The sequence below is a fragment of the Epinephelus moara genome, chromosome 7 (genome assembly GCF_006386435.1).
Source record: "Epinephelus moara isolate mb chromosome 7, YSFRI_EMoa_1.0, whole genome shotgun sequence".
Taxonomy (NCBI): Eukaryota; Metazoa; Chordata; class Actinopteri; order Perciformes; family Serranidae; genus Epinephelus; species Epinephelus moara.
Window position 1 is genome coordinate 17,656,387 of NC_065512.1, and position 12,342 is coordinate 17,668,728.

General features: G+C 41.7%; 1 protein-coding gene across 5 annotated transcripts in view; it reads left to right on the forward strand.

Annotated features, from left to right (window-relative positions):
• Positions 1–12,342, forward strand: part of dcaf6 (ddb1 and cul4 associated factor 6) — a 36,405-nt gene that overhangs the window by 18,361 nt on the left and 5,702 nt on the right. For 3 of the 5 annotated variants that reach the window (XM_050048226.1, XM_050048228.1, XM_050048229.1), the window contains exons 8-13: positions 2,303–2,396; positions 4,052–4,171; positions 4,549–4,899; positions 5,194–5,382; positions 8,548–8,607; positions 11,575–11,785. In XM_050048226.1, coding sequence (XP_049904183.1) covers positions 2,303–2,396; positions 4,052–4,171; positions 4,549–4,899; positions 5,194–5,382; positions 8,548–8,607; positions 11,575–11,785 — 1,025 coding nt within the window. The remainder of the gene's footprint in view (positions 1–2,302; positions 2,397–4,051; positions 4,172–4,548; positions 4,900–5,193; positions 5,383–8,547; positions 8,608–11,574; positions 11,786–12,342) is intronic. The other 2 variants (XM_050048230.1, XM_050048231.1) reach the window with 2 other exon arrangements.

Below are 12,342 nucleotides of genomic sequence, written 5' to 3' on the forward strand. Positions count from 1 at the left end.
CGAGTCTCTCCTTTAGAGAATAAACATATTATTTCTACTCTTGTGATGGCCGACTGGAAGATGTGGACATGAAATATAATGCTTTTCACTAGGCAGAATAAGAAAACTGCTTTAATTTAGGTTACATTTAAATTATGCCATTTTGGGTGGTGCTTTCCCTGAAACAATCCTGACAGCATCAAGGGCAAATCTCACCTATTTCAACTAATTAAATTACATAGTTAGGGACGCCCAGTAGCTCAGTGGATAGAGCAGGCGCCCCATGTCTGAAGGCAGTGTCCTCGCCGCAACCTTTGCTTCATGTTGTCCCCCCTCTTCCTCCCATTGCCCCAAACTGTCCCATCATTAAAGGCAGAAAGCTCCAAAAAATAATAATAAAATAAAAAGGTTACATATTAAAAACGTCATCTTATTGGCAGAGATTTTTATTTCAGGCTAACTCAGGATACTAACAATGTGCCAATATCTCATACATCTCTAGTTTATGACCAAGTACCTGCAAAGGCAATGACATTCCCATCAGCCTCAGCTGTACTTTGTGTTTAGTGCTAACTAGCAAATGTTTGCATGCTAACACACTAGCTAACAGACAAGTAGTTTCAGCTCTAATCACCTGAAAAGAAGAATCATTGTATTTTTGATACTTAGAATGAGAAGTTTATAGCTACATATGGAGCAGGTCGTCTTCCACAGAGTCAGCCATGTTGTTTTTTTTATCAGCCACCGTAGGTCTGCTACACGCTTGGCACACTGGAGTAGTTTCAGTTCTACAACCTCACCACTAGATGCCGCCAAATACCACACACTGTACCTTTAAAGAGATAATTCAAGGCCATTTGAAGTGAATTTGTTTGAGGTGCTTATCCATACTCAGTAGATGTCTGTCAGCAAGCCCCCAGTTTGGAGAAGCAGGCAGAAATACCGACACGTAAGCTATAAGCAGTGTACTGCTGTGGAGTGGGGGGTAGAAAACATGCTTTAGGTTCTAAGTGTATGCTATATTTAGAGTGTTTCCACCACTTTACCTTGCTGTCAGATGATTACCGACAGGGAACTGAAGCTGTCATATTGCTTACTTCAATGTATCGTGCATTTGAACTGTTACTGATTTAGATGGCTACGTTTTGCTGCTTCCCCCGTCCAACACAAGTACATTGCTTAGCTTCCGTGGTCATACTCCAGCCTGTTTCAACAAACTGGGTGCGTGCCAACTGATATTGTCTGTAATACACAGACTATAAAAAAGAACCTCATACAACCTCACTTCAAAAAACGATCCCTTTAAAATGGTTTAACCCTGTGTAGTCTGCATATTATAAGACCAGTATTACCCAGCTGTTACTACTTTTATCTAATTTACCATAGAAAATAAACATGCACACTTGTGGTTGAGTGTTGTCTGACATGTAGGCAGTGAAAGAGCTGTTTATTGTAAACAAACACAATAAGAGACCTTGTTGCGGCTGTCAGTTTCTCTAAAAGCACTGCAGACATCAGGGCTATATCTGCACTGGCTGATGCAGCAGAGTGGAGCAGATGACCCTGAAGAACAGAGGAGAGAGGAAGAAACACAGTGATACGGGAAAAAAAAGGCACGATTGATACTGATTGAAACCAAATCTAAGACGTTTATTTAATCTGTTCTTCTTTAGTGTTTTTTTAAATGTATCTGGGTCATCATGTTTACTGTGAGTCCTGGTCTTCACGTGTGTGTGAATGTGCTGGATCATGGTGCCAGTGTTTGAAAGCCTCGTGGTGAGTTCAGCTGTGTCGGGATGCAACCACCACACGCATTCCTTTCCAAATACAGCGACCGACGCAGGCAGTGTTCCTCTATCCTCCAAAATAGTTCAGGCAGAGGTAGAGGGGATAGCCAAGCTGAGGCTCATTACCTCCCTCTCCCCTTTTTCCCTCCACCTGTAACCTCATTTCTTCAGGGTCTTTGGCTCCCTGTTTTATTCCACTATCTCTGTCAGCCTCTGCTCCTTTTCACCACCTCCAGCCCATAAACAGACCTGATGACATTTCCTGAGTGAAGCAGTTGATAGTCCCTGCACTAAGACCCCCTTTTTCTATTTCTGGCTCTCAGCCTGTTGCCCTGCAAAGAGAGCCAGGGGACTGGAGAGTGGAGGCAACCTCAGCCGAGCAGCCAGAAGGGAGGGGGCACTTTTAAAGAGGACACTGACAGAGACGAGCAGTGTTTTGCTTTGGCAGCGGAGCTATTTTTGACCATGCTTTGACTGACAAACTGCTAATCTTTCCCTCTGTGTGTGTGTGTGTCTGTGCGTGTGTGTTTCCACAGCTGAGGCAGCCTCCAGTGAAGCGCCTGCGTCTACGAGGTGACTGGTCTGACACTGGACCCCGAGCTCGTCCTGAGAGCGAGAGGGAGAGAGACGGTAAGATCAGAGCAGTCGGCGCAGATACTGACATGTGCGTGTTCCTGCTCACTGAGGGCAAAGCCGAGCTCTCAAATTACTCATCCGGCTTCTGGGACAGTTTCCCAAGCACCCACCCCTTCTGATTTTTCCCTCAGTCTCTTTATTAAAATTTCCCCTCAATCACATTTAGCATTAAAGGGGTCCTATCATGCTCTTTTTTTCAGGCTCATACTTGTATTTTGAGATTTTACTAGAACATACTGTATTTACAAACACTTTCTTTTCCTCAAACTGTCTGTGCTGGAACACCTGTATTCACCTCTGTCTGACACCCTTTGTTTCAGTGCCTGTTTCTTTAACCCCCCCTCTTGAAATCACTGCAGTCCCCTTTGATTTGTCAGCATTTCTGGATCCCCTGTGTCTCAGCGTTTCTGCACCATCATTGCAGCCTGTAATTGATTTTATTGGCAGTCTCTACTGTTAAAAGTCACAAAGAAAAACTTCTAAACACACCTGGACATATTCCAGCAGGAATATGATCTGAAATAGGGGCTAAATTAACAATATCGGCAACCGAGTTTACACGTTCTCTGACATTAGCATGTAGCTACATAAAGCAGTGAAGGCTACATACTGTAAACACTTGTGTGTCTGAAGCAGATCACCACATAAAGGATTCTGTCACAGATTAGATCGTGCAGGTATAATATATGTCGTCGATTTCATTAGGGGAACACACACATGTCCCACCTAACGCAATAACGTTATAACGCCTCAAATAAAATGATCACAACACAAAGATATTTGGAGAACGTTAAAAATGCAACAGTGCAGCAGTGATGACTTGAGTCTGTCTCAACCTTCCATCAGCAGTGATCACACTAACAATGACAACACTTTCAGAGTCAGAAGTTCATCTCATTTCCACTGAGTGTCCACACAAAAGGGCCTGTCTGTGACAACCAATTACATCTGTTAAAAGACTGTATCATACTTAGCGACGACCAAACCACAACTCCTCAGTAAGATAAAAGTTTCTGTCCCGTTCTAGCTTAGATTTGTTCTAAGAACTTTCCTAAATCACTCCTAAGGGAGGACTCCTTACTCAAAATGTTTAGCCTAAGTCAGGAGCTCTCTGAGAGTGTTCTCAGAATGTTTGTGAATACAGCCCCTGACGTCAGCTTGTCTCAAAAGTAAAAATATTCAGAACGGTCTGACGCCTGAGGTTTTTGTTCACAGGGATTACATTTACATTTGTTTACCTCATTATTTGAAACTTTGGTTACATTTACTATAAAAAAAAATTGACATTGTAGCACTATATACAGTGTAAGACAGAAAATAGGGAAAAGCATAATAGGTCCCCTTCATGTGAGCAGTTACAAGTGATGCCGCCACCAAAGAGTAGTATGCCCCTTCACGGAAAACCATGTCTGCGTTCCACTTCAGTGTCAGTGTCACAATAACTGCATATCACACACACCTTTATTCCACTTTTTTCCTTCAGTCATCACTGGGTGACACTGTCCAAAATCCAAAACATAAGTCTTTTCTGAAGCTCCACATTAAAAACAACAGTCCTTTGAACTTATGTCATTCACATCTTGTGGCACATATCCGCCTCTGTCATGTTTGTTTTAATACATCAAGTGTTTTCTCTTATGCTCCTGTAGGAGAGCAGAGCCCGAACGTGTCTCTGATGCAGAGGATGTCAGACATGTTGTCCCGCTGGTTTGAGGAGGCCAGCGAAGCTCAGAGCAGCAGAGGAACTCGGCCTCAGACACGACCCAGAGGTGAGGTGTTAACTCCCTCTTTGGAACTGTCAACACTCAAACCAGACACACTTTACATTTATTATACTTGATAGCCTGACTTGTTCAAGGCTGTTAAAGTCCTTGAATTGCCTATGTGTGTGTATTTGAGTTTTTCATAGCATGATGTGATATGATGGTGATTTTATGATACTATTTTTTGTAAATTATTTGTGCTGTTTTGTCTGTATGTTGTTGAGTTTGGGGTATCTTAAAGATACTGTGACTTTTACGTGTATTAATAATTTTTTATTGTCAATGGGTGAACAGGTCATAACGTAACCTAAACACTGAGACCTTTCTGACCGTCTTGACTGCCTGTAACAGCCTGAATTTGTTTTTGTATTTTCTTGTTTCAGGAACAGCTGTCCGTCCAGAGGGGGCGCCGAGCACTCCAGCTGCTCCTGCAGGAGGCTCCAGTCAGGAGTCCAGCGTCCCCGAGGGGCCTGTGGGGTCAGACGCCCCGGAGGTACCTGCCGATCCTGTCGCCGCCACTGCTGCCGCCATGCCTAAATCCACTTCCTCTTCCTCCTCAGGGTCGTCATCGACAGTCACAGCACCTCCTCCTTCCAGCTCCTCATCAGTAGAGAGCTCGGTCCCTTCCTCCTCGCCCCTTACCTCCTCGCCTGACTCAGAGCAGAGGAGTCAGAGCGACACCACTGGGACTCCCACGCCGACACCCACGCCAACGTCAGAACCCGCTCTCTCAGGTAAGCGGACTGTCACCTAAATGTTTGACACAAAAACAGAATTTCACATTTTACTCTTCAGCAGAGTGCGTAGGTATCCTTAGAACTGTGTGTGTGTGTGTGTGTGTGTGTGTGTGTGTTTGTTGGAGCCACTCCACTCAAGCAGCAGCCTCACGTCACTCTCTTTTCCTTCAGCATCCTGTTGTCCTTCTCCTCCTTTATTTTCCTCTGCTCCCGATCCTCTCCTCACATCCTCCCCCTCCAGTCTTCTAATCGTGCATTCACTCTCCCTCTCTTCCTCTGCCTCTCTGTCAGAGTACGGTCCTCATCGCCTGCCCATAAGTTTAGTGTGTAGGCGTTTGCAGAGGTTACTTCGGCTGGCCGACCCACCAGGACAGGGTGCGGCCCGTTCTTCTTCTTCTCCTTCCTCCTCTGCAGCCTCTGAGAGACGCTCACAGAGAGCTGCTACTTCTGCTGCTGCTGCTGAGACGCAACCCCGTACAGGTTACCCTCCCCTCCGAGCTCCCCCACCTCCCTCCATACGGGCTGTTCGCCTGGGCCCCCTCCCCTGCCATCTTCCCCTCTCTGTAGGAAAGGCAGACATGTTTTTGGAGACAGTCAGGCTCCAGAGAGACCCGGCCTTGCTAGAACTGACCACTAATCTCACAGTGATCCTCTTTCCATTTCCCAATAATGCACCTTGTGCTTATTAACCTCTACAGCCGTCACTGTGTCGCCTCTCCACTGTTTGCTCAGCCCTTCACTCACTAACGCTCTCACTCCATCGCTCCACTTGTTGCTTGAGTTTTCACCCGAGTGGCACCAGACAGTGTGAAGCTCTGCTTTGGCGTTCTCATGGCTCATGTGGTTGTTCACTCATGTTTTAATGATACATGCTGATCAGCTGTCTGGACTGTTGGGCTGGATTCACTGTGGTTTGATCTCAGGCCTAGTTCACATGTGCACAGGTATTTTTTTAAAACATAGATTTTTTTTTACACGTGTCGACTGGGAATTTTTGGCTTGTAACAGCAGAGTGTGCAAGAATTTGTTTTTATTTGTTAGGAACCACAATGAGGCAACGTGTCATGCAGTGGTGGAAGTGGGCAAAATAGTTGTTGTGCTAACCTTACTAACAGGACTTTTTACATGTTTACACATAAATGTACAGTTACTTTTTCACTAAACTGAGGAACAGAGACGTCAGAGAGTGATACAGTAGGGCTGGGCGATATAATGACTATGTACGATACATCGATATAAATTTAGACAACACAGGCTATATGGATATAGGGTCAAGTTGCGTTACATAACGGGTACCAGTGTACATCCCTCTCACACTCTCGGCACAGCTCCCCCCCACTCACTCACTCATTCACACAAGTTCTCCATCAACACTGAAAGAGACACAGAGCTGCTCCTCTGTTTTATCTGTCTATTCATTAGTCTACAGTGCCACATCGGTCTATATGTTGCACGTGCTACGCTAAACCAGTGATGAATGAAATGTCCCCAGTAGCACAGGTGCAATCCAGTGCTGTGCTGCTAGTTTGTGTGCGAGGCAGATCATAGCGTGTCGCCGTTCCTCTTGGTAGTTGTAGTCTGTTGTGTGACACTGAGACAGCGCCTGGATGCAGGTGACAGGTGTTTTAAAAAATGCAGCGACAACAGATGCTTCATATACAAGACGTATATAACACAAAGTGCCTCTCGCTCCTTCCCTCCCTCAGCCTCTCTGTTGAAACTCTGTGCATAAATAAGATTAATAGCCTAAATAAATAACAATATTCAAATCATTTTTAGCACTAGATTCATTTGAAAGGCTGTGGGAAACGATTTTGTAACAGCCCTGCTATTTATTTTATATAATCTCTCATTTATATGTTGTGCAGCTGTATATTTTTAAACAGGGAAATAAAATCCCTGTCTTTGAATTTTATTTTGTTAGTCTGTTTTTGTAAAAGTGCCTGTGACATCTCAGATGTGGCTTTGACTTGCAGCTGAAAACATGTCGCCCATTTCATAGAAAATACCGAGATATATATCGTGTATCTCCAGTCAGCCTGAAAACACCCAGATATGATTTTTTCCTGTATCGCCCAGCCCTACGATACAGACATCACTGCTCCAGGTAGTTTTCCGGCAATTGCTTTTTTCAAGCTTCTGATTGGTCACCATCTTTTTCAAGCTCCAGTTTATTGTTATAAACCTTACAGGTTGCAAAAAGCAGGAACGAAATATAGTGCCTCCGAAATGTTTGTGCGCCTTTATTCACATAGACACCCAGTCCGTCTTCTTCTTTGCGTGTTTGGCCAACATGGCTTTAGGATTATATCACCGTCTCTTGGTTTGGCATTCACTTGACAGCACTTCAGTTGTGTTTTTGCGCTTTCACTTGGACGGATTTTTTTGGAGGAGGTAAAACACCAGTGTACGTGTGGACAAGTCTTCTCTCAAACTTGGGAATCGTTACTAAAGCCCTTTTCAGACATGGAACAACATAACTGGCTTCATCTACTGTACCTGCTAACGTGATGTGTTTTTGACATTCCAACGTTCTGTCAGTAACTCTGCAGAAAGAAACACAATGTTCTGGAGAACAATTAGCTAAAAGTTAAAAAGTAAAGATGTGACAGAAGGAAAGTTTTCTCAATTTCTCACTATTCTCTCTCGGGCTGCATCAGTGATGGTTTTTCAGATTTATTTTGGAGTTAATTAGTGAGCTTAGTGAGCTCGGCAAAGTGAAGCCACTCGTACATTTTCCCAGTTTCATAATTAATTACAAGGAGAATTCAGCTGCCAACTTTTAATTTTACTTAGTGCACAAGCATCTAATGACAAGATGTTAATTTGGGACATTTAATTCCTGTTATTATCACGTGCTGTGTACAAAGGGTGTTGGGCTGGATATTAATTTATTCATCCATGTAGTCCAGTGATAATTGGGGTTGTACAGATTTTTTTAATGGTTTAAAAAAATGTACAATCATAGTCTTTCTCTTCTGTAGGGTTTGTCTCAATAAGATTGCAGTTGTGACTTTTACGTAAAAAGGACTGTGATTTATTCAGACATGAGAATGACGTGCAAAATTGCCACTGCATTGACATAACAAGCTGAATGTCTGAAAGGGGCTTTACTGGACCAGTCATTGATTGAATAAAGGGCGATTGCTTGTATTGTCCATGTTGAAACTAGGCTGCACTGATAGCTAGATGAGAATCTGGGCTTTTGTTTAATCATTTAAAAAATAAGTTTGAGTTATTTGGGTTGTTCAGAGGTTTAAAAGCAGACCGAGTGTAATTATGATGTATTTTCCGTTGTGTTGTCTCACAGTGAGCTTTATGGTTACTTTAACATTGCAGGAAATAACCATTTTATAAGCAGGACATGTCAGAAGCATGTGTGAACTTGTCATGTTCTTGTTTTTGTTCAAACTTACTAAACTCTGATACTCATTTTACACAAACAGTGAAAGTGAAATTATCAGATGAAGCTTTTTCTCCTCCTTTGGCTGATTTTACAGCTCCTCCTGCTTGGCCTTGGATCGATTTTATTTTTTTAACATGACTTTGAAGTTTTTGTTTTTTCCTCTCGTGCGTCTTGACTGTGTTGAGCCCTCAGGTTTGACCTCTGTGTCCGATGTTCAGTCGGTCTCATTTGTGTTCCAGATTCCCCCTCGTCTGTGGTAAACAAACAGCTGGGATCCATGACTCTCGATGAACAGCAGGGTGCGTCCTCTCCCCCCCGATCCCCCCCCACCCCCCCACCCCCCCACCCCACCCTGCTACTCGCTTTGTCTTCTTCACCCTCCCTCATCAACATAAACAGTTTCTCTGTCTGTCCTCCATTGTTTTCATGCTTCTTATTCCTCTCCATCCACCACTTTACTTTCCCATTATTCCCATTACTCTCCCATTATCTGTCCAGACACATATTTATGTGCCTGCAGATTGACAGTGTGCCTATCTTACCCAAGTTACTTTGACCTGGAGTGAAGGACACTATGACAATAATTAAGATAAATATATGACTAATAATAATATTAGATCAATAATTATTATTAGTCATATATTTATCTTAATCACTGTCATAGTGTCCTTAGGACACTAAGCTTAAAATTAGACATTATGCAAACTTGTATTTTTGTATTTCACACTGAATTAATTAAAGGTGTTTTGATGTCTAAACAAAGGAAAATAAATACATAAAAAATTATAATAATTTCAGTAATAAAGTCATACTAATGTAACCTAATGTAATTAATTAAAATAAATAAATATAAATAATAATAAATAAATATAGATTTAAGATACTAAAAATACTACTACTACAAATAATAATAATAATAATAATAATAATAGTAGATAATTAATGAAATATAGACAATATGCAAACTTGTATTTTCGTATTTCACACTGAATTAATTAAAGTAAAGTTTTGATGTTGAAAACTAAGGGAAATAAATACATTAAAAAACTAATAATAACAATAATAATCTAAGGAATAAAGTCATACTAATCTCTGAGGTTTTTCAGAGGTGTCATGGACATTCATCAAGAGATACTGTGTGTGTGCTGTATTATCTATTATCTGAATACTGACTTATTTACATTGATCAGTATGCATGGTGCAGGTGGAGGACTGTGTGAAAGTTGGCTTTGAGAAATAGTCGGAATTTGGCTAAAAGAAAAAAAGAGGAAAGTAACAACCCTGGGCCCAAGGGGAAATTGGACATATGAAAAAAGAGACAAAGTAAAAGAGAAGATTAAGTAAATAGAGAAGATAAGAGGAAAAGCAAAGAGAAATAGGAATAAAAAGTTAAAGAGAAAAAAGCCGCAGATTTGAACAAAAGCCCTCTGGGAGGCGATTTTAGATGGGCCTAAAATCCTGGAACATCACTAGGTGAATTTCAGGTCAGTTCTAGGAACTGGAGGTATAGAATGGAAAATTCAATTGTAAGGACCCTTAAGTTAAACTCCTTTCACCTGTACTTAAAGGGTCAGTTCATCCAAATTACAACCAACGAGCTTCATGTCTGCAACAGGCTTTATTGGATTAGCTGTTTGTCACTTGATCTGACACCAAGTCAGTATTGTTTATGTTAAAACTGGGCTGCACTGATGACTACAGCCTTAAAAGTCTTAAATTCAGTTTTATAAATATTTTTTCCATAAAAGTAATAAAACCATCTCAAATTTGATTTTTTAATGACTTAACCTCCACAAACATTTCATCTAATTTAATGCATCTTTTAATTTCTCAGGCTCTTCAGTGTGAAAGTCCACATTTCTGATGTTACAAATATTTAAACCCCCACTGAACCTAATGCTGTCTTTTATTTTATACTTACCTGTTGGAACAATGTAGATTAACCCAACTCAAGTTAGTAACCATATACCTACATTAACCTACCTCTGCTCAGGACCACATGCATACTACTTAGCTTTATACTTACCTGCAGTGTTTGAATAAGAAAAAGATGTTTTGAGAAATTGTGCAAAAATCAGTATTTATTTTGGTTTAAAAAACATCTTGAAAAGGTCTTAAAAGGCATTAAAGTGTCAGATACATGTAGACACCTCGGACTAGATGAGAATTTGGGCTAAAAGTAAATCTCTGTTCAGCTGACCCACTAAAAATACATGCAATAAGCTTATTTATATTGGTCCAATTCTAATTCTCACCTGAGAGGCTCCAACTAGGGTCTGGGTGTCATGGAGAAAATCAAATCTCAATATTTTTGACCAAATATCTCCAAATTAACATTGCAGTGATAATTGCAGGGTTGACTAGTGGTTTTGATAAATCATCAGTAAGCTTGGATGTACAGTAATGATATCAAGTGGATAAAGGCAAATAATAAAACAGCTACAACAGTCTGATAAATTCAGAAAATGACATCACTTTACTGTAATGCAGCCTTTAAAACCAGGAAGAGAACACTTACAATATTATGATATCCAAAATCTAACACGATATCTAGTCTCACATTACAATATAAATATAATATTGATGTTTTGCCCAGCCCTGCTGGAACAAATGAGTTTTTAGCATTTTAAATAAGAAGGTTAATAGATTATTTACACAGCTGCAGATGAAGTTTCTGTTCTGAGTTACAGTATTTTTGAGGCTTCTTCTTTCATATTAATACAGCCATGATCGATGTAGGTTTTCTTTTATTTCTAAAGCTAAAAGTTTAAAAGCTGAACATGTGCCACGCTCCCCCAGACACAGTGTCACTGTTACTCTTGACAACACACAGATGTCGCTGTCATGAGTTTTAATTGGGAACTATGTTGTTTAAAAAGTCAAATAAATTGTCCTTGCCACATTAAACACCGACTATAAACCAGTTTGTTGCTGTAATAACCAGCTGAGGTGTGTGATGACCCTTCAGGGGCTCTGACTTGTGTATCTTGTGTCTTGATGTGTTCGTATCTTGTTGCTGTGGCTGGTGATTGTCGTCTTTTACAGTGTGTCCACCTTTGTCTGCTCTGTTAATGTCCGCTGCATGTTTGTGCTGTTGGTCAGTGTGAAGTGTCGCAGTAGATGGTTGCATGTTTCTAACATGCTTTTAAACTGCCGTTAACATGCTGCTAACAACAGGAATAAAAAGATTTTTAATCACAAGTATCATCAGAGCAGAGTCGCATTGAATCATTCTTGTTTGCTCTGCCTGTGTGTCTTCCTCTCAGGAGCAGCAGAAGCTGCAGCTTCGCCTCCTGATCAACCTGTTTCTGCACCAGTCAGCACCAGCGCTCCCACAGCTCCCACTCCTCCCACAGCTCCCATCACCACAACAAGCGGCACCAGTAGACCCAGTGCAGCAGAGCCAGTCCTCAGCCTACACTACAGTTCAGAGGGAACCACCACCAGCACCATCAAGCTGGACTTCACTGATGAGTGGTGAGGAGATAAAATGACTTTCTGAAATCATTGTGACAGTTTTTAAAATCACATTTATAGTGTTGAGTGTCAGCGTGGGTTTTCTCCAGGTACTCCAGCTTCCTCCCATAATCCAAAGACATGCAGGTTAACTGGTAGGTGTGAATGTGAGTGTGGACGGTTGTCTGTGGCTGAATTCAAATGTCCACCTTCTGGACTTGCAAACCTCATGACTTCAGACATACATACTGTGAAGAGTTCACCATCATCATGTAAAGTCTGCAAGGGTAGAGACCGCAATCTGCTGCCCTCAAGACTATTTTACTCATTGCCATGGAAATGTTCCTGCGATGATTACAGTCATTGTAACTGCTGTCATATTCTGTCTGCTCATCGAGAAAGAAAGTCCGCTTCAGGCCCCTTGTGGACTGGTTGAACTGTGAATTTGGAGAGCCTTGAACACTCCCAGACTTCCCGGGAACATGCCGGCAAAGTCTGCAAGTGCGGCGAAATGCGGCCAGTTGGATTGAGCCCGTCTCTATGTGTCAGCTGGGTAATAGTGTGTCAACCTGTCCAAG